The 21,935-nt window shown below is 54.7% G+C and overlaps 2 protein-coding genes and 1 long non-coding RNA gene across 3 annotated transcripts; all 3 read left to right on the plus strand.

Annotated features, from left to right (window-relative positions):
• The first annotated feature begins 115 nt into the window (after positions 1 to 115).
• Positions 116 to 2,746, plus strand: LOC116759052. Its single transcript, XR_004351344.1, has 2 exons — positions 116 to 329; positions 1,210 to 2,746. It is a non-coding gene; the product is annotated as an uncharacterized LOC116759052 (long non-coding RNA).
• A 3,689-nt stretch (positions 2,747 to 6,435) lies between these two features.
• PHF13 (PHD finger protein 13) lies at positions 6,436 to 14,438 on the plus strand. Its single transcript, XM_032609570.1, is given in 7 exon segments — positions 6,436 to 6,833; positions 9,214 to 9,315; positions 10,729 to 10,974; positions 10,976 to 11,023; positions 11,025 to 11,141; positions 11,143 to 11,266; positions 11,721 to 14,438. Coding segments are annotated over 7 exon segments (1,083 nt in total). The 5' UTR covers positions 6,436 to 6,794; the 3' UTR covers positions 12,128 to 14,438.
• An 862-nt stretch (positions 14,439 to 15,300) lies between these two features.
• On the plus strand, positions 15,301 to 21,754 carry THAP3 (THAP domain containing 3). Its single transcript, XM_032628647.1, is given in 6 exon segments — positions 15,301 to 15,416; positions 17,964 to 18,099; positions 18,101 to 18,157; positions 20,311 to 20,373; positions 20,721 to 20,825; positions 21,059 to 21,754. Coding segments are annotated over 6 exon segments (696 nt in total). The 5' UTR covers positions 15,301 to 15,342; the 3' UTR covers positions 21,320 to 21,754.
• Positions 21,755 to 21,935: the final 181 nt, after the last annotated feature.

A 21,935-nucleotide genomic window follows, 5' to 3' on the forward strand; every position in this document is an offset into this window, starting at 1 on the left:
CGCCGCCCGCCCTGCCACCCGGCTGAGCTCGCTGCCTCGCCACCCCTCGCGTGCTCCCGCCCCCGCGCTCCAGGCTGAGTCACCGCCGCCCGCGCCCGTTCCCTCTCTCCGCCCTTCCGGGGCTTCCTGCGGCCTCCCGCCGACGCCCGAGACGGGGACACCGGGTGACAAGAGTCCTCTCCGAGGGGCGGCCCTGCCGTGCGCTGGGATCGGGGGCCTCCAGGGCCTGCCCACCACCCACTCGGGCCCGGCTGCTGAACAAAACCCGGTGGTGGCGGAGGAAGCCACCCCTTTCGCGCCAGACTTCCCAACTGCTCCCGGGCGACTCGGTACAATGTTTTTTTTTTTTTTTTTGAATTCCACTAGTTCCAAGGGTTGCTAGTTAACCCTATCTCGGGACAGGTTTCAAACGACAGAATTTCTTTCTTTTCTTTTTTCTTTTTTTTTACAATTCAGGAACAGAGCAGGAACAATTATAAGTTTTTTAGGTGACTTTTTTTCTTGGCGCATCCGTAAGGGACACGGGGCCAGATGCCAGGAATCTGCTCCACTGTGTTCCTGCAGGAGTTTCAAACTTGACTAACGCGGTCGTTAACTTTCGTCAGCGCAGAAGGCGCAATTTTAGTTTCCGAGTCATAGAGACTCTTTCAGGCTCCTGAGCTACCCTCTGAAGGGGTCATCCTGGCCTCCTCGCCCTTCCTCTCCTGGAAATGGAAGTGGGAAAGGCAGAAATCAGGGTAGGAAAAATCCATGAGAATTCGTAAGAATATACTATTAAGCTGAACAAAAAGCTGAAGCATCAGAAAATAATTCCAGGGAAAAAATAGTTTTTCCTATTCCGTGAGAGGGGCACTAGGTACCTGGGGGTCAGGGCCCTCAGCTCAAGGTCAGACAGGGGACTGCCTTAAAAACCAGGGGATGTGGCTGTTCAGAGATGTCACAGTCACGTGTGGGGTGACCGTGAAGAAAGAAATCTTCCTTACTTTGGTTACAATAGATACAATGCCAGGACTGTGTTTTCACTGAAACCATATGAAAAAGTTCCCTCACTTGAAAGCCATTTTTTCCTTTAGTGTAATGTATGCTTTCCTCAGTTTTAGAAAAGACCCTTAAATGTATTGTTTTGTAATGATAAAAATAAAGTTATATTCTAACTCTCTAAAAAAAAGAAAGAAAGAAAAGACCTTTATTCCACTTCTTGTGTTGCAGATGAAACCTGAGTTTCTGTTATTGGATAGCAACCCCCATGCCCCGTGGGCTTGGCAAAGACATTCCAGACGGCAGCCTCATTCCGCCCACGTGTGTCCCAGGGCAGGCCAGGCACACCAGGAGTTGCTGTCATTTCTTGGTTCCAGCTCAGTCGGCACAGCCTTTGGAGAAGACATCTTGGTTTTATTCCATCTCTGACATGCAAACTGCAGGCTTTCTCTTCTACTTGTGAATCTCTCATCATCTTGCCGTGAGAAGGTATCTAGTCTGAATGTCAGTATGGGAAGCACAGGCCTAAGTCAGAAAGCATTCAGGTACCCAGGCGGGCTGCCTGTTGCCCATAGATGGACTGTTCACACAGCTATTAACGGCAGCAGCAGCATTCCTGGGCCCAGGAGCCCGGCCAATAAGCTTACTTGCTCAGGCTTTGTGACAAGAAAGTCTAAGTAGCCAGGAAGTGGGATGTTTGTAGGGAAAAGTACTACAGTCCCTCTGGGTCAGAACTCATCCACCTGGTATAAATCTAATCTTTTTTAAATGTTTCTATAGTTAAGAACCGAGTCCAGTTTTATGTATTCCTAACAACAGGGGGTTATTTAGCTCATGTTTCAGCCTTACTCTGAAGAATAATGATGCAATATTGATTGAAATGGAAAGATGTTCATGTTGTAACGTCCCGCAAACAATCTGATTACCCATAGTATGACCCCATCTGTTAATTAATTAATTTATTTTTATTTTGGCCACGCGGCGCATGCAGGATCTTAGCATGCGGGATCTTAGTTTCCTGACCAGGGATCAAACCCGTGCCCCATTTGTTATATGTGTTCGTATGCCTACCAAAAAACTGTGAAGGTAACATTTTCTCTAGGTGGCTAGGTTTGTTTTGTTGTTTTTTCTTGCCTGCATTTTCTGTCTTTCTGTACTAAACATATATACCCTGGGTACTAAAGAAATATTAAAGTTCAAAATAAAATTAAAAGTTCAGTTCTTGAGGAAAAAGAGTATATTATTAATAGCCCAGACCTAACAGATGATTTGAAGCCATGTGTATATATCTAAGTCAATAAAGGAATGTGGTTAGAAAAGAAAGGAACAGATTTAGACTTACCAGCTGTGTTTGGAATTTTGAATAACCTGCTAACCCAAGCATGCTATTTAGTTCCCTTTTTTTTTTTGCTCATTAATCTCATGTGTTCAAAATGGGAATGTGCGAAATTCATTCACTGCGGTATGACAATGTCATGGATACAGTCAGCAAACTGTATTAACTAAGGAGATTTAAACTTCTCAAATATCATCCAACACCCTGGCATGGTGGAAACACCATTGTTTGGTGAGGAAGGTGTTAACTCTGGCCAACAAGCAATAGTTTGTGAGAAAATGGATTTAAAGACTAAACTTGAGCCATGAGAGTTTTAGAAGTGTACCTCTTCTAAAATCATGAAAATGCTCTTTGTCTAAGTAACTTTATGATAATGTAATACAACGTGAATTAACAAATAATGGTACTGTTTCATTAAAAAAATGAAAACTACTTAATTTTGATATTTGAATTCTGATTTTAGGCAGACAGGACAAGAGGTAACTGAGATAATTTTAAAAGCTGCTGTTACATCCTTTTTCCTTTCTTTGAGAGCATATAGGAACACATACCATAGCATTTACAGAGTCAAAAAGAGATTGCATCTTTTTCATATCACACACTGATTTCTTCTGATTCTGGGCTGCCTAAGGTGTGGTTTGTAATGTGCTTACTACATATAAACTTCTTCCTTTAAGGAATGTTACAGTATTCTCTATTAAGTGCATTATTATATGTAAATGATATACTGCAAGTAAACACATTTAAATAGTTTGGCGCATAGGTTTAGCTATTAATCTTTATATCTTACCTGTATAAACCATAACACGAGAAATTCGTTTGACTCTTCTATGCACAGGTAATTTTCCTCACTATATGAAAAGTTGACAGTACTTAGTTTAGAAATTTATTAATGATTTAAAATTATTCACACATATATTCTTTTTTTGTTGTTTTCTATTAAAAATTTTTTTTATTTACACATATGTATATTCATACAGCAGTCAAGGTACTAAAAATTGAAAACAATACAGTTTTGAGGAATTTTCACTTATTTTCCTCTCCTGGAAATGGGAGTGAGGAAGGCAGAAAACTGAAGATAGGAAAAATCCAGAAGAATATCCTATTAAGCCGAACAAAAAGCTGAAGCACCAAAAAATAATTCCAGGAGAAGTAAACCTTCGGTTACGTTTATAACTACACTCAAGCACAGAGAGTTAAAACGGAGGCAGAAGGCATTCCTGAATTTTCCCCAAGTGACTGCAGTGTAGCTGGTGAGATTTAGGAAGGTGAAACTGTATTTGGTAACCCAATTAAAAGAACTACATTCTCCAGCTACTTACTGGAAAACCATTCTTAGTATTTTGAAACTTGTCATAACCTGTGCTAATGTTGGCTTTTGTCTTCCTCTTTCCTGAGTAACTATAATCATCTGACAGTTAGCATTCAGCAGCAGGTGTTTTTTTTTTTTTTTTTTTTTTTGCGGTACGCGGGCCTCTCACTGTTGTGGCCTCTCCCATTGCGGGGCACAGGCTCCAGACGCACAGACTCAGCGGCCATGGCTCACGGGCCCAGCCGCTCCGCGGCATGTGGGATCTTCCCGGACCGGGGCACGAACCTGCGTCCCCTGCATTGGCAGGTAGACGCTCAACCACTGCGCCACCAGGGAAGCCCAGCAGGTGTTTTTTGTTTTTTGCTTTTTAAAGCAGGAAACAAGGATCTGGCTACTGTGGCTAATGCTCTTGCATCGGTCTTGGGATTCTAGATTTGCCCCCTGGAGCCCAGGAGTGGTACAGTATACCTGAGAAATAAACTAAATATGTTGAAGAAACCTAAGCCTGTCATACAGAGAGAACCAGCTTTATTATCCCCACAGCTACATATTATGCCATTGAATTTGGGTCAATTATTGGTGTTACAGTCCTTTCTCAGGCTAGGGAAGGGATGATAGATATTAACATCTAAACCAAAGGGCCAAATTTCTAAGGGAAATCAAAGGAAGGAGAGACAAAGGGCTTCCTCCGTGAAGTTTTCTATTTCACCTGAGTGGCAGGCAGGGAGACAAGCAGAGTACACCGGGTGTACTGGTCGCCTCTGTGTACTAAGAACTTATTCAAGAAGTAACTATTGGATACCTATTCTGAGCAAGAGTTATCACTGTCACACGACAGAATCCAAGTCTGGTATTTTCTTAGTGTGACTGAGTGGTCCAATATAGGTCCCTGAATTCTAGGCTCTTTTGTCATCAAGCCCATTATGACTATGAACAAGTTCTTTATTTCAGTTTCTTAATTGGGTGGGTGGGGGAATTTAATGTTTACTACGTGCAAAATTATACCAGAGGGAATAATGATCAATTAAAAAAAATTCCTCTTTATTCATTTGGACTTTGCCTCCAATAATTATTGTTTTTTTGGTATTTACACCTTTAAACTACAAATAGGATAAGGTCCTTCTTGGCCCTTTTGGTATTCAGGCAAAACAAGTTGCCCTGGGTGAGTCTGACCCTGGGCAGCATTGGCTTACCTCAGGACATTTGCTCTGGCTTCACCGATCAGATAACATTCCAAATCTGGCTAAAGCATCTGAATGTGACAAGTCTGCAAGAAGATGTTAATGATGTTTCCACAGGCTAAATCCAATGTCTGTTTTTATCTTACCAGCTTTGTAAAGCACCTCAATTTGCCGTCACCTCTGGGGAGCCCTCCAATCTTTGAAGATCTTGCTAAAATAATATTTTGAAAAAAGTGGCAACAGTCATAAAAGTAAACTACTACTTATTGAGGCAAGTTACACATTTTATAGCTAAGGTAATTGAGGCTTAGAGAAGTATTTCTAAGATAAGTCAGTCTCTTAACCACTAAGTGTTTCCATCAGAATTATCTTAACCGCCGAAATAGCAAGAGCCAACCAATGTCGCACTCACTACCTCGGAAAGAATCTCATCTTTTAGGGGTTCTTCCGGTCATCGCTCCGATGTATATGCAGAGGAGTCACTTTTCTGATTTGAATTTAAAATTTTATGTCACTCCTCTTTAACAGTTTCTTTGTCTTCGAAGCTACCAAATATGTGATTGAATCATCTGCATTTCGTATACAGAATTTTTTTTCCTTTCAAATGGTTATTAAAAATAATTTAAGTACGTGAGGCCTCCTCATGGGAAGTTTATCAGAGCAGTTAATTTTCAACTAAGTGTTCAGAGTCAATCAACCTTAAACATATAAAGTTGTAAAATACTCTGCGGCGCAGCATTTAAACACTGACAACTCCTCAATTAAATATCAGTAAACAAAGTCAATGTCAACACCAAATATCTCTATCAGGTTTTCGCCTCACCCACTGTTGTAATCCTGTGGGGAATATATTCAGGAAATAATTCAAGGCAAAGTGAGAAAACAGGAGTGGTCTCAAGGTCAGGCGAAGAGGGGAAAAACGTATTTAAAGCAAACATCTTCTCAAACACCAGCAACACTGGTGTAGTTTTTAAAAATGCGGCGGTAACCCGACACCTCGCAGTGTTTCCTACTGGGGACACTAGGGCGGTCCCACCCCGCCTGGTCTCGGACCGCCGTCCCGGACGCCCAGGGCAAGGAGGAGCCGGCCAGAAAAGCCACAGCCGCGAAAACAAGTTCGCTCCGCCCGGTCCAGGGCGCGGGGATTCAGCCGTGGGGCGGCTGCGACGTCAGCGCCCAACGCCCCGGCATGGGCCGTGGGGACCCCAGCCCCACAAAGGGGCACAGACCTCAAATCCCGAAGGCGAAAGAGGAGGCGCCAGCCGCCGCCGCCCGTCGCTACCAAGGCCGTCAGCCCCTCCTCCATTCGCCGGGGCGACCCCTGACCTCCCCCGCCCCCTCGGAGACCGAGGCGCTACCGCTCGCGCCGCCCCTCCCCCATCGCCGAGCCGGCCCGAGCCCCCGCACCTCCCCCGCTCCGGAGGTCTCAGGTCCCGGAGCCACCGCCTCCGTAGACCGGGCAGCCGCCGCGGGGCTCTCTGGGGGTTGGAGTCCTCGAGGGGACCTTTGTGCGCCTCAGCCGCGGAACGGGGGACTACGACTCCCACAATGCCCTGCTCCCGCTCCCGCGCCACGCCCCCTCACCGTCGGTTTCACGTCACCCCCCAGACTACATTTCCCGACAGTCCTCGCGGCTCCGCCCTCCCTCCGGAGACACGAGCCGAACTGGGCGTCAGGTCGGGGAGCCGGTCGGGTTCCCGCTCGCCGCCGCCGCCGCCCCCTCCGCATCGACTCTCCCGCCTCTCCAGTCGCGCTGGTCGCGGGAGCTGCATCGACAACTCTGCTCGGCTGTGGAGCCGCCGGCCCGAGAGTACAGTGCCCGGGACGCGACACACCGAGCCCCTCATCATCTCCAGTCGGGGCGACCCCTCCCGAGTCCGCCCTCGCCCTACGCGGCCGCCGGAGCCCCCGGCCCCGAGCGGCCCCGCGGCCCGGCGCCCGCAGCTCGGCCCCTGCACTGCCGCTGTCGCCGCCCCCCACCCTGAACATGGACTCCGACTCCTGCGCCGCCGCTTTCCACCCGGAGGTGAGTGAGAGCTGCGTCCCGATAGCCCCTAACCGCCTCCACCCCGATCCTATGCTCCCGGAGCCGGACCCCCGCCGGCCGAGCGCCGCCCTCCCCTCCCCCAGCTATCCTTCGTCGCCCCCCGGGTGCCCAACCCCGCCCCCCACTCGGGCCCGCGCCCGGTCTTCCCCGCCCGCCCTCTCCTTGGTGTCCCTTCCGCGGGTGTCCGCGTCCTCCCGGCGCCGCTTCCCTCAGGTTGCCGCGACCACCCCTCCCGGCCTCGCGTAGCCCGGGGACCTGTCTGCGCCCCCGGCCCCTCCCCGCCGGCCTGGCTTACCCTTTCCCCGCCCCCGGGGAGTCAGTCCGAGCTGCCTCCGCCCCGCGCTTCCGCTTGTCGGAGGAATCCCCCACCCCCTCCCGGAGGGGCTCGCGGCCCCCTCGGACGGGGACTCCGTTCCGCGCGCCCCCGCCTTCTCCCCTAATCCCCCGGGCCCCGTGGCCCGCGCCCCGCCCCCTAATTCCCGCTCGGCCCCCGCCCCCTCCGGCTGGGGTGGGGGAGGCTCGTCCTTCGGGGTCCCCACCCCCGCGGCGGCCCGAGCCTTGCTCCCACCCCGGGCACGCTCGAGTCCCCCTGCGGGGCCCCTTCCCCCGAGCTTGACTGGCCCCACCCCAGCTCCCCCTCCTTCCGGGGATCGGCCCTCGGTTCTCCCGGCCGACCCCCGCCCCGCCGCGGTCCCCTCCCCTTCCCCCTTCCGAGGCCCGCCGAGTCCGGGGTGCGGGTCTGGCCGCGGGCGGGTGGGGGAGGGGAGGCGGCGCCGGTCGGGCTAGTCCGCCGCGCTGCCGCCTCGGGGGCTCGCGGGGCCTGCCAGTACCGGAGCCCGAATCGTGCCCGGCTACTCGCGCCCCCTCCCCCGCGGGATGGGCCCCGCACCTTCCGGGGCCGAGTGTCGGCTGGGGGCGGCTTCCGCGGGAGGGCGGGGAGGGGGCCGCATCGCCATCTGCTTTTCCTACAGGCGGCGGGGCCAGGGCAGCGGGCGCGGTAAGGGGCGGCGCGGCTTCCCCGCCCCAGGCCCGAGGCCCCCGCCGCCTCCCACTCTGCGTCCGTCCCGGCTGCTGACCCACTTCAGCACGTTCCCCGCCGAAATAAAACTTCTCCCCGAGAGTTTGAGGGCCGCGGCCCTCCCACCCGGCCGGAGGGAGGGCGGTCAATTCTTCCCGGGGAGGGGGCAGGCTCTCCCCCTCGCAGGAAGGGCTGGGCACCGCGCGGACTTCGGCGCTCCGCTGACCTGCGCGGCCCTCAGGGTACGGGCGGCCGAGGGGTGGGGTCAGAAGTGGTTTGCTAGCACCGAGTTGAGAAAATCAAAAGAAGTGTAGCCCTTGGAAGGAGACCTGCGGGTGGCAGGCTTGGGCCGCGCAGTTTTCCGGGCGCGCTGGGCTGGGGCGGGTCCAGGAGCCCACCGCCTCATTTCCTCCCCCACTTTCACTCTACCGTGGAGCGGGCCCTTAGGCTCTGGAGGTGTTAGCCGAGCTCCTAGGGATGGGCTTGGGGTGGGTGATGAAATGCTTGCAGAAAAACTAAGTGCGCTAGTCGAATGAACCGAAGTGAAACACAGTTGCTTTGCTTAGGAGCAAATAAGAGCTTTTTCTTCTGGAGCTCCTCTCTTCCTCTGGAGGAAATCTGTTCTTGTCGAGGGCGTTTCTTGATTGAATGGGGATGGGACACACAAGTCAAAACTTCTAGTATTTCATCTTTAGCGTGCAAATGGTAGTAGCAGGATTGTTTCTGGTTTATTCTCTGAGTTGGGAAATATTTATTTGGGTGCCTGGCCCCCGGATGTTGAAGCAGTGGAGGGACCATCCGGGGAAGTGTCGTCAGGAGGAGAGAGCGTGGTAGGAGGAAGGGGTCCTCCCGCAGCCCTGGCTGGGGAGGGGTCAGGCGAGATTCAGGTCCAGGGTCCCAGGTCTGAGTTCTGAATGTTACGGAGTAGTTGACTTTTGAAGTCACTTAAAAGACTTTAGTTACAGCTGCAGCAGGAGCTTATTTTCAAAGTGGAAAATTTGTGGCAAAAAAGGCTCTTGATAGGCCTGTAGAAACTAACAGATAATGTCAAAAAAAAGCTCCACATGACTGCTAAGAAATAGACTTTTGTGCACGTTTTTATCTCCTAACCCGTTTCCCAGTATTCTTGGCATAACATCATAATACCCCCTCTTTCAGCTTCTGAAAACAGTGTTATTTCTTGACCCAAACTTCCCTTATCTTGTTCTAGAGTGTCTGTAAATCTAGAGTGTGTTTGTGACTGGCAGCTCCTAAAATCCCCAGCTTGCCTAGTTTTGTTTCTGCGACCCCACCTGTACGTGTCTGCTTTCAAACGCCCTCTCTTTCCTCGCTTGTTAACAGGAGTACTCCCCCAGTTCCAAGAGGCGCAGGACCGTGGAGGATTTCAACAAGTTCTGCACCTTTGTCTTGGCCTATGCAGGCTACATCCCTTATCCAAAGGAGGTAATTTTCAGCACTTTTGATTTCTTGCCGGCAGCAAAACCAGAGCGTTTGACAAGGTGGTGGCTCTGGAAGGGGTTCCCTGGGACGACTTGAGTCAATAGTCGGGCAGAAATCTATCTTACAAAGTTGGACCAGCCTGGGAAGTGGTGCAGGCTTGTCTTGAAACAGTTTGATAAACTTTCAAAGTTTGCTTACAAATAATGTTTTTGATATCTGCCTGCTGTTAACGGCCCATACTTATCAGGGGCTTACTACGGCCAGGTGCTCGTTTTTGGCCGTTGCAGTGATACGCGGTAGGAGCTATTATTTATCTCCGTTTTATTTTATTTGTTGTTTGTTTATTTTGGCTGCACTGCGCTGTGTGGCTTGTGGGATCATAGTTCCCCGGACCCAGGATTGAACCCGGGCCCCGGCAATGAAAGTGCCGAGTGCTAACCACTGGACCGCCAGGGAATTCCCTATGTATCTCCATTTTAAAGATGAGGACACTGGGGCACAGAGAGGGAACTCCTTATCCTGGGTCACAGGCTAATCGGTGGTGGAGCCTGGGGTTCAAGCTGATCAGATGGTAAGGCCCAGTCCACCCTGCCCTGCCTGGTGGGGGGCTTCCCGGTTGCTATGCACACCACATTGCAGAATCTTCAGGAACTCGTGGCCAAAATCCCATGTGAATGAAGGCATTTTTCTTTTCTTGATGAGAAATGGGCAGAACTGTGGACCAGCGCTGCCATGGTACGCAAACTTCAGGGGCTTCGTTCATATTATGTAAGGCTAAAGAGAAAGGAATCCAGTATTTCTGGGAGGCCAAACCCAGCACTGGCTTATTGTTTCTGCCACCAGCTAGGTAGATAATGCTTGCATCGTGCCATGCAGAACGTCGCCACTATTTGCAAATAAAAGTGCTTGACTGATCTGAAGGAACCATAGAGTTGAACTCACTGCTTTGGGGCAGTAATTACCTATTTTGACTTTGCAATATTTTGAGATGTCTGAAAATCCTCACAATTATTTTACATTCACTTAATTTAAAAAGTACATCCTTTGGGAGGACAAATTGAGGGGAGATTGTACAATCAGGAAAGATAATGTGAGGGCGTCTTCAGCACTCCTTCCACAGATACGTATTGAGTATCAACTAAGTTCCTGACTTGGGCAGGGGGGAGGGTTGAGCAAGGGCTGGAGGGTCCTCCTTGTGGGTTCATGTTCTAGCTGGAAGGTCACACTAAAGAACTAATGATACTGTTCCTAAAGTAATAATGCTGGTGAGAGCTGGGAAGCTCCAGCTTGTGCATCTCCCACGTTTGCAGCCCGACCTGGCCGGGGCCCTGGGGAGCTCTGCTCTGGGCCAGCTCTTGGTGCTGGGGGGCTGTTTGGGATAATCAGAACCCACCACCTTTGTCTCTGTCCTTTCAGGAACTCCCTTTGAGGAGCAGCCCCAGCCCTGCTAATAGCACTGCTGGTACCATTGACAGTGATGGCTGGGAGGCTGGTTTCAGCGACATCTCGTCCACCGTGCCCTTGCCAGTCTCTGACCGCTGCTTTGGCCACCTGCAGCCCACCCTCCTGCAGCGAGCCAAGCCCAGTAATTTCCTGCTGGACAGAAAGAAGACCGACAAGCTGAAGAAGAAGAAGAAGAGGAAGCGAAGGGACAGTGACGTTGCCCGGGAAGGAGGGCTACATGGGGGGTTTGCTGCAGCTGGAAGCTGCCTGACCCATATGCAGAGACCCCCACGAGCCCTACCCTGCAGGATATCCCCCAGGCCCCCGGCGACCCTTGTTCGGGCTGGGACTCCGACACTCCTTCCAGTGGATCTTGTGCCACGGTCTTCACCGGATCAGGTCAAAGAGATAAAGACTGAAGGCAAACGGACTATCGTCCGGCAGGGCAAGCAGGTGGTGTTCCGGGATGAGGACAGCACCGGCACGATGAGGACATCATGGTGGGATTCAGGTGAGTGGCCCCTGAAGGACGGGCGTGCCACGGGCGGGTGGTCAGACGAGTGGGATGGTAAGAGGGGTCTCAGCGCGGTTCCCTTCCTTGGAGTGTGACAGATGGAGCGTGCCCTACCACCTTCAGGGGAAAAGGTGCAAGAAAGTGGATGCCGAGTTGTTTAGGAAGGGTGTGATCGCAGCTGAGGACAGCTGAGATTCCAGAACAGACCTCGAAATGTAAAAATAACGCAGCTCGTAAGTAAACACCTCGCAGGTAATTCCTGGTGCCACGTGTTTCAGTGCGCTTTTTGTGCATTTGCTGCATTTTAAGAGGGAAGTATCGCCTTTTAAGTGAAACTTGAAATCGGTTTCACCGCAGCCCAGCTGCTCTGTCCTATTGGAGAGCGGCTTTCCTGACGGAGAGGGGTTGTGAGAAGTTTTTTCCCTCTTCTTATGTGGTTCTCTCCTTTCAGACGACGACTCCTGGGACCTCGTCACCTGCTTCTGCATGAAGCCATTTGCTGGCCGCCCCATGATAGAGTGTAATGAGTGCCATACCTGGATTCACCTGTCCTGTGCGAAAATCCGGAAGTCCAACGTTCCGGAAGTGTTTGTTCTGCCAAAAGTGCCGGACTCCAAGTTTGACATCCGCCGTTCCAACCGGTCCCGAATGGGCTCCCGAGAAGCTGTTTCTGGACTGGACTGCTGGAGAGCAAGCAGACTGTGGGCGAGGAATCGGAAGGGACGATGGGCCCTGCTGGCCCTGGTCTTAGTTGAGCACAGAACTCTCAGCTCTGGTGCGGGCAGACCCCTGCCATTCAGGTGCCTAAGCGAAAGGACCAGCTGTCCAAGGTATAAACTGTACATAGCCAGTGACTGAATAAAATCCTCGTTGGCCAAAGCTGCTGCTAGAGCTGTGTTCTCTGCAGTGGAGGTGGACTACACACCCAAGCGCAGTGGGTTTGGTCCAGCTGAAGATGAGGGTACGTGGTAGTTGTGAATTCTTACTCTCATTGTTAACAAACTCCCGCCAATTGGAACAAGTGCTAGCTGTTACTCCTGCTTCCGCCGTGTTGGCGAGAGGAGATGTTCAGTTTCCCTGGCCTGTTTATGAACAGCCATACCTGTAAGCTTCTTCTCGAGTGTAAGTCTTTTATCATAGGCGTCTGTACAGCAACCATCAAAGCTGCCCCTCCCTTAGTGGTCCGCCCTCTCCCCTGCCTTGGGGCTGCCCGTTGGAGTCCTCTGGTCTCACCCTGAGAGGAGCCTGGGGGTGGGCTAGATAGTGACCCCCCAGGTTTCCTTCTGTTTGTTAAAAGGGACAGTATGCAGCTGCTTCTCTGTGGAAAGGGGGTTCGGTTCGGGGAGCTGTCAAGGTGGCCCGGTGTTCATAACTCAGTTTCCTGTTTTGCACGATGTAAAAAAAAAATCTGTCTTTTTGCACGAAATAGCCAAAAGTATTGGTATGCTTCTGCCTGGGTTCCCTTTCTCTCCAGTTGGCTTCTGAGGGCCTTGGGGGTGCCCAGCAAGCTGTTTTCAAGCGAGGGGGCACTCGGATTCTCTCCTTGTCTCTCTCCCTCACTTTTTTCTAGTAGCAGCATTAAAGGTTAGGCAGTCACTGGGGAACCATGTTCCTCTACGTAGTGGGGTAAGGGAAAATTGGGAGGAAGGCCTCTCCCATGGGTTTTTCTTAGTATGCCCCTCATACAGGCTGGCCTGTTGGTTGCATGGGGCAAGGTTTAGGACTTCTGAAGCCTTTCTTTTGGTTTGAAGTGGTGAGTGAGTGATATTGTAACATCGGTCTCCAGGAATGTACCAACGAACTGTGCAGAGTTCCTTAGGTCTAAACTAGGACCCTGGACTGGGGAGACCCCTGTGCAGGCCAGCTCTGGAGAAGCCTGGGAGTTTGGAGCCCCTGCAGGCCCTTTGCTTGAGGGCAGTGTGGTCCGGACACTGGTGGTTCTGGGGCTCGAGGGACAGGGAGGCTTCAGCTTTCTCTGAAGTTGACATTGCTCTTTAGCAGTTCAAATACTTGTTCTCAAAAATGTTTTTTTTTTTTGTTAAAAAAAAAAAGTTTTTTTATAAATCGGATGGGTATGTTTCATAAACATTGTTTCTTATAAAGCGTGAAAAGGAAGGATGCCCGAGTCAGTCATATTTATTTACATCTAGATGGACTCTCAAAAAAGGAAGTAGGAAAAAAAAAAAAAGAAAAAAAAAAAAAAGGACCCTCAGCCTCTCTGCTGGGGGCTTCTCCACGTGGTCCCCTTGTGCAGGGCCACCAGGTGAACTTGGTCCACATTCTCACACTGAAGCACCAGGGGGGTTGAACTGTAACTGGCTAATCAGAGCCTATATTTTGTCCTAGTATCTTTCATGGTTGACCAGCCAACTGCCTTTTTGTTTTATTTTTAATTCTGTTGCTTCTATTAACACAAAAATAGAGAGAGATAGTTTCTGAAACCCATTTTATTGTGTAGATCCCCAAGGGAGAAGTTCTGCTGTAGAGAAAAATAGTAAGAAGGTGGCTTAGAAACAACCTTCTCCTCAGACAACTGTCTGGCTCTGACTAGGGCAAAACGTCCAGGAAAAGCTGGAGAGGAATTTGCCAAAGATCTGCCCCATGACATTGCCTGTCCCGTGTCTTCACCATGAGAGTAGCCAAAGTTTCAAAGTGTTTCTCTCTTTAAAGAAAAAAACAAAACTCTGCAAAGTTTTGAAAATGTGTTTAAGAATAGGTGTGATTTTAGAGTGGAACTGCCAACCCTGGCAATTGCCGTATTGCTCGTAGAAGATTCAATTCTGGTGACGCCTCTGGAAGGCATTTGATATTCATCTCCATTTCTGTTTCCTTCATTTCCTTTCTGTTCTTTGACAGGTTTACCCCTGTGGCTGGTGTCTAGAAGTCAAGACACCTTGTTTTTCTGTTAGAGTGAGCTGGGCAGCTGCAATCAGCATTATGCAAATTAGATACGGCCCATCTAGGGGGCTCCTGGTTGGAGGCTAATGGAGTAGGGGGAGGGAAAGTTGTCACCCCAAAAGTAGGCCCCTCCCGTTGGCTTTGGCCAGGCCAGACACTTAACATCGTTTACATGGTTCTGCGTAATTATAAAGCTTATGTGTATAAAGCGAAGCTGTTTTCTGTGAAACTGTATATTTTGTAAATAAATATATTGCTACTTTGAGGTTCATGTCTAGCTTCAGCTGTTTCTGTTGAAAGACTGTTCATCACCACCCCCAAACCATGATTAGGGAAGTGAAGACTTGGGAAGTCAGAGTCTGAGTTTGGTTTAACAGGATGGAAAATGCTCACAGCCCTTAATATACTTTTCTAGTAAATTCTCCAGAAACAAACGGCAGTAGGAATGACAGGAGTAGCTTTCACAGTTTCTTCATCCCATTGTGCATTAGCTTAAATCCCAGTGAGTGGTTACCACTGCATTGTAAAAGCTGCCGCCTCCTCAGGTTCTGCAAGCGGGATTAGCATATCCCCCGCCCCCCCGCCCCGGGTGCTCCTTCTGCCCTTTACATTTGGGGGTCCCAAGTGGCTGAGCCTGTTCTGTCAATCAGCTGTGTCTGCCTAACTAATCTGGTACCAGCTAGTGGTCAGCTAGTACTTCCTCCTGTGACGTTGGAGCTGCCAAATGTGTGAATCAACACCTCTTAAAATCTTGAAATAGTGGCCCAAGTGGGTGGTGAGCCTTGTCCAAGACTGTGGGTGGGTGTGAGGCTCCAAAGCAAGGAGGTGAAGGTGACGGGCTTCAGCGAACCGGGGTGAAACCTGCACCGGCCAGCCCAGTTGGGGGTGTTGGGCCTGAGTTGGGCCCAGAAGCACCCCTTGACGCGGGGTCGCGGGCACTGCGCGAGATGCTGGCCGCGGAGCAGAGCCCGGCTCGCCTTCACTTGCCAGCCTCCTTGCTGGCCCCGCCCCCTCCCGCAGGCCCCTCCTCTCCTGCTGGCCGCGCCCCGTTCGCTCCACCTCCACAAGCCAGTCCCGCCCCGTCCCATGACCCCGCCCCTCCTGGTGTCCCTGCCCCTCCCTCAAGCCCCGCCGCCGCCATCTTTGTTAGGGGCAGTCGGGCCTACTGTCTGGAGATGCCAAAGTCGTGCGCGGCCCGGCAGTGCTGCAACCGCTACAGCAATCGCAGGAAGCAGCTCACCTTCCACCGGTGAGGGGTGGGGCGCCGGGGGGGCGCGAGGGCTCGCCTCGCCCGGGCCGGCTGCCGCGGCCCCCGCCGGAGCCCCAGGCCTGGCGCGCGGGGGGTGGGGACGCCGGGGCCGCTGCCCGGTCCCTGGGCGGCCCGAGGGCGTGCGGCCAAGCCCTTCGCAGAGGGGCGGCGGCCCGGGGACCGGCGATGGTCCCAGCCCGGGAAGCCCGGCCCCGCCTCGGCCGCCTGGGCGCGCGGGGAGAGGTCGGGGAGGCTGAGTAACCTGCCCTCCGGCGCACAGCCTCCCGCAGGTCCGGGGAGCCGCGCGCGGGGGAGGCCGTGGCGGGCCTGGGGCGCGCTCAGCGCTGCGCCCTTGCGGTTACTTGGTGTGCGTCCCCTCCGCGGCCCGGGGACTGTATCTCGTTCTCAGATGCTGCCCGGAACGTAGTAGGTGTTCAGTATTTGCTGCGTGATGAGCGATGCTGACGTATCTCAGGTGTGCGGTGCTCACATCTCCGGGCCTCATGCCGGGAAGGAAGGGTGGGGAGGAGGAATGAGTACGTTCCAGCGGGGGGGCGCGCGGGGCCGGGACCTAGGGCTCTGCGGGAGCCCCGGGAGGACGGCGGAGCTTTTGGAGTCAGTCCCTTCGCGCCCCGCATGCCGGACCGGCCGAGTGAACGGCCGCCTGCCCATCGGTCGAGTGTCGCACGCTTTCTTTTAGGTTCCAGCCACGGCGCCTTCCTCTGCCCTGTTCAGAGCGGGACTCCAAAGGGCTGCCGCTCTCCAGTCTCCACTTCCTCTCCTCCTATTAAGGGTTTTCTTTTTCGAAGTGAATGTGTCTCTTGAGATGTAACACACAGACGGAAAAGTGCACAAATCATGAGCACACAGCCCAGCCAGTTTAACAAAGCGAACAGCCCGTGTGACTGCCGTGAATTTAGAACATCACAGCCCCCAGGAGACCCCGACCGCTCCCCCTTCCAGCCCCTCTTCCTCCCAGTGCCCAAGGGTAAGGCGGACTGCTTTGGCCTGTCTGGAACCTCACTGAATGGAATCACAGGCGGTACTTTTTCCTGTGCTTTGCTTACATTGTGCCTGTGAGCCCTCCACGTTGCTGGCAGCAAGCAGCTCATCCTTTTCATTGCTGCATAGTGTTTTAGGAAGGTGTTTACCAGAATTGACTTGTTCTATAGTTGAAGGGCATTTGGGTGCCTCCCTTCTTTGGCTGTTACGGGCACATGGCTCTGAGCATTGTTGCTGGGTCTTGCCTTCCAGCACCTGTATCCATAGGTGTCAGTCGGGTATGTACCTGGGGGTGGCCTTGCCTCTGGTTTTCTCCCGTTCAGTCACTCTCACCCCCACCATTCCCACAAATGAGCTCTGTCGTGTCCCCAGTGGCCCTTACGATGCCACGTGCAGTGGCGTATCCTCATCTGACTTGATCTCTCTGCAGCCTGTGACACAACTGACTGCTGACGCCTTGAGACCCCCTCCCACCTGGCTTCTAGGACACCTCTCGGCCTCTTTCTTTGTCACAGTGTGCCTTCTGAGTCCCCTTGGCTGGATCCTGCTCATTTCCAACACCAGACAGACGCTGGAGCACTTCAGGGCTCGGGCCATGCCCCTGCCTTGTCCCTGTCCATGCTCGCTCCCCAGGGTGCCCATCTCAGGCTCATGGCTCTGCCACCCTTACCTGGGCACGGGCCCACAGTGACATCTCCAGACACGCATGCCCACCTGCCACTCGTTCAGCATTCAGACATGTAAAATGCACCTCAAATTTAACATCTGACATAGAAAACCAAGCTGCTGACCCCCAGAGCTGCCCCTCGCACTCCCCTGCAGTCTTAGTACATGAAACTCCCTCCTCTGCTGCACGGCCCACAGGCAAACCTTACTGCCTGGTTTTCACAGTACATCCCAGGTCTGCCTGCTCATCACCCCCTCCTGCTGACACCCTGATCCCAGCCACCTGGGGCCCTCCTACAACAGCCAAGGCGGACTCACCTGCCACCCTCTTGCCAGAGCCTCTGGGAAAGCCCTCCTGCCCGAGGCGAGGCCCGCAGCCCCCTCGCGCCTGCGGGGCCTTCGTGCTTGCTCCTCCCCCAGATACCTCATGGCTCTCTGTCCCACTTCCTGCAGCCTCTGCTCCGATGTCACCTCTCAGGTGGCCTGCCCCACGTCCTACTGTTTCTTCCTGCACGGTCCGTGTCTGTCTGGTGGACCGGCTGTCTCCCTGTTCTAGAATGTAGGCTCCGTGAGGGGGGGGCTGTCTCTCCCACTCCTGCTTCCCCAGCACCGGAGCCGGAATGGAGGCCCACCTGGTGGCCTGCCTGGCAGATGTGGCTCGGGGAGCAGGTTGCTTGGGCTCTTTGGCCACGTTCACGGTCTCAGGATGCCGCCTACAGCCACGACGGCAGAGTAGATGTGGTTTAACAGAACGAGGCTACTGACGTTTGCAGGCTGTCCAGTAAAGTGCCGTGTGGGGATGTGAAAGGCCCCTGGGACCCTGAAGTGCCGCTGCGTTCAGTGCCGCGAATCCCTCGCGCCTCCTTGCTGTGCCCCCAGGTTCCCGTTCAGCCGCCCGGAGCTGCTGAAGGAATGGGTGCTGAACATCGGCCGGGGCGACTTCGAGCCCAAGCAGCACACGGTCATCTGCTCCGAGCACTTCCGGCCCGAGTGCTTCAGCGCCTTTGGGAACCGCAAAGAACCTGAAGCACAACGCGGTGCCCACGGTGTTCGCCTTCCAGGGCCCCCCACAGGTGCGCGCGGCCCGCGGGGCCCTGGCGGTGGGTTGGGCGCAGGGCACAGGTGGCGTTTGCGGGGACAGCAGAGGCCGAGGACTGCAGCCAGGGCAGCGCTGGCAGGCCTCGGCGTCTGGAGCCCAGCAGGCCCTGCCCTGCGCTTTAGGGAATTCGCAATTTAAAGCTGCTTTGAAAATAAGTCACGCTTCACGACAGATGCCGTGGAAGCAGCTGATGGGCGAGGGTGCCGAGAGCTCCGTCCTTCCGTGGGCTCGAGGGCGGCGGAGACCTTCCTGGCCGCGCTGCACTCAGACCTCGTCCGCCTCTTGCTCGTTGCCAGCCCGGGCTCGGGGGCCTGTGGCCGAGGACCTGCCACCCGCCAGGTCCCCGTTAAGGTCCTCCTGTGGCTGCTCCGCGCCAGCTCGGAGCCCTGTCCGGAGCGCTGGTGGGGACGGGCACAGCGGGGCAGAGGCTTGGCGGGGTGGCGGGGATTTGGGTGCACTCAGCGGCAGCAGCAGCGGCTCAGGCTGGTTGGAGGGCGCCGGGGCCAGTGGGTGACGGGCGTGGACAGGTGGTAGGTTTTTGGGCGAGGCCCGTGGGCAGGGACATGGCTTTGGAAGGTCCCTCTGGCTGGCAGCTGGTTCGGAGTTCACTGTGGCCTCGCAGGTGAGGGCAGTCACAGTGGCCTGAGCCAAAGGTGGGTGCTGCGATGAGAGGGGGATGGAGCGGGCCGACTCTGCAGCCTTGGTGGGCTGAGAGGGAGGTGGTCCGGGAGAGCAGGGCTCTGGGCCCCCGGGGACCGGGGGTCCCAGATTCCCTGAGGAAACGGTCCTGTGCACGTTGAGTTTGGCTTCCCGATGGGACGCTGAGGAGGACGTGCCTGGTGGGGCAGGATGTGCGGGTTTGGCTCAGGAGGGCTCACGGCAGGACAGTTGGAGCTCGAAGCTGTGAGGGGATCATAGCGAATCATAGTACACCCTTGCTGTGCACCCAGTCTCGGGGGGAGGGCTCGAGCCGGGCGCCCACTGCAGCCAGGGAGGTAGAGTAGCAGTAGAACACACACGAGGCCCGAAGGTACCCCTGCTGGTTTGTTTTTATTGGGAATGAGAGGGAGGGAGCTGATGGGAACCCTGAGTTCTAGGGTGCAGGGAAGGGCAGGCGCGGCCGTCTGCCACTTGCCAGCAAACGCGCCCGGAGCGCCCTGCCCTCCATCTTCCCTTTGCCCGGTCTCTCGGCCTCCCCGTCCCCAAGTCCAGGCTCCCAGTGCCTGGCCCCCGCCGCCGTCCTTCCTGTCCTGCCCCTCGCTCTCTCTGGCACCTGTGAGCACCTGCCCCAGTGGAGGCTCCGTGCGGGCTCCGCTGCTTTTATTGCCGATGTCCAGAACGTTGCCCGGCACCGAGTAGGTGCTTAATGCACGAGTCTTTGGTTTTTTCTTTTAAACATGGAAGGCCTTTCATTTTATATGCACATTGCCTTGTGGTAAGAACGCTTGACATGAGATCTGTTCTCTTAACACACTTTGAAGTCCACAACAGTATCGTTGACTGTAGGCACAGGCGTCGCACCACGGGGCTCTAGGACTTACTCATTTTGCTGACCTGAAACTTATGTCCGCTGTTTAGGAACCCCACACCCCATCCCATTCAATCAGTGTGCTTACTGTCATGCATCTGTGGTAAACTGCTCGCCCTGAAGTCAGCGATTACAGGTTAACAGCTGGCGGGGGGGTGGGGGGCGTCGGTGGCCCTGCTCCTTGGCGCCTCCGGTGCCTAGGGTGGGGAGAGTTGTTTCTGGCGCCCGCGGCCCCAGCTCAGCTCTGATGAGGTCTGGGGGCTGCAGGCTCTGAGCTGGATGTTCCCCACTATGAGGCTGCCACTCTGAGTCACCTACTGTGCAGCCTGAAGGGTGCCAGGCCCTGGGCAACACGTACAAATCAGACAGGTCCCTGGCTTCACCGGGCCTCTGACCCGAGATTAGGAACACCTTCGGAGAAGGAAGGGAGCCGGGGATGGTGAGAGGAGAGCTGGGCTGGGTTCAGGGCACAGTTTACTTGAGCCTCAGCCGGCGGAGCGTGAGGACAAAGACGCACGAGGCCTGGCGCGGGCTCTCGGGGCGCGGACCTCCTGCCTGTACCCCGGGGCCCGTTTGCAGCAGCTCCGTGTCTTTTGCAGCTGGTGAGGGAGAACACAGACCCTGCCGGCCCGAGTGGAGATGCTGCCTCTGAGAAGGGAAAGGTGAGTCTGCCCTGCTGGTCACCGAGCGCTCGGACTGAGCCGCTGCACGTGCCCTCCAGGCTGGCCTGCTGGGTTTGGATTCTCTCGTTTCCTAGAAAAGGGAAAGCCAAAGCCTTCCGTGCCGCCCTTCTTCCTGTTCAATATCAAGCAGTGGCAGCTGGTCACGTCTGGCTTCTGCTCCGTGTCTAAGGGTCTGACCCCAGGCCGTGGAGGCGGCTGGCTGTTCTGCAGGCGCCCCGGCTGCCCCCGGGTGGTGTGCGGGGACCACTGGCGGGACAGACAAGTAACAGCTGGGGCGGATCCGCTTCTGTGTCAGTCAGTGGCCTCCTCTGCCCTGTCTTTCCCAGGTCCTCCCTGAGACGGGGGCCGGGGAGGGTGGCCCAGGGAGGAAGGTGGACACGACGCTCGAAGCGCCGCAGCTGCCCCTGGACGCTGGAGGCCCCGGAGCACAGGTGAGGCCGGGCCAGGTGCGAAGGCAGCGCGTGGCTGGTCCCAGCTCGAGGGGATTTGCTTCAAACAGAAGGAAGAAAACGTGCCTGAACCAGAGCACCACGACGTGTAGCCTGGATTCAGACCTCACCCGTGAACTTAGCTGCGACTGGGCAGCTCTGGGCTTCGGGAGGGCTTGGGAAGTGCGTCCTGCCGCCCTGGCCGCTGCTTGTCTCTCACTGACCTCTGTCCTCAGGTCCCGCTACACAGACCGGAAGCCACTGGGGTCCCTGGTCAGCCGGCCAGCCCCACGCAGCCGTCCGATCACAGCTACGCCCTTTTGGACTTAGACGCTCTGAAAAAAAAACTCTTCCTGACGCTAAAGGAAAATGAAAAGCTCCGCAGGCGCCTGAAGGCCCAGAGGCTGGTGATGAGGAAGATGTCCAGTCGCCTGCGTGCCTGCGGCGTGGGGCAGCCCGGACTCCAGGCCAGGCTGTGGCCAGGGCAGCAGAGCTGAGCCCGCCAGATGGGCCTTCTCCGCGGAGCCGCCGGGAGGAGGGGCAGTGGTCTCAGGGCTCTGGCCGTGGGCGGACCTTTCAGTCGTGCCCTGACATTCGCCGGGTTCCACCTATTGTGAACTGTAGTGGCCTCAGGCTGGGAGGGGCGGGGCCGTGAGCGCAAGCTGGGCGAGCATCCTTGGAACCCACAGCCCGAGGAGCCATCCTGGGCCAGTGTGGCTGACCCTCCCCAACGGGGAGGAAACGCGTTTCCTTGAGGGGCAGCTGGGCCCAGGGGGGCCGTAGGGCGCTGGCAACTCTCCAAGGCAGCGAGTGGCCCCCTGTCGCCTGGACGGCCGGCTCTCTAAGTGGCTGAGGCTGGCTTCTGTCCTGGGAGCGCCTCCCTGCCCGGCCAGGTGTGAGTGAGCAACGTAATAAAGTGTCTTCCTACAAGCGCTGCGCGTTTCCTCCTTCAGTTAAGAACAAGGGAGCGCTGGCTTGAGGTTCCCTCTCCTGCCGTGCCTGCCTGCTTCTGACACTGCCTGCCTGCTTCCTGTTGAAGAGCCAGCAGGGCGTGACCAGCTCTGACTACCAAAAAAAAGGTGCCTTTAAAGAAAACAGGAATCCTGGCCTATG

This window comes from Phocoena sinus, chromosome 1 (genome assembly GCF_008692025.1).
Source record: "Phocoena sinus isolate mPhoSin1 chromosome 1, mPhoSin1.pri, whole genome shotgun sequence".
NCBI classification, from domain to species: Eukaryota; Metazoa; Chordata; class Mammalia; order Artiodactyla; family Phocoenidae; genus Phocoena; species Phocoena sinus.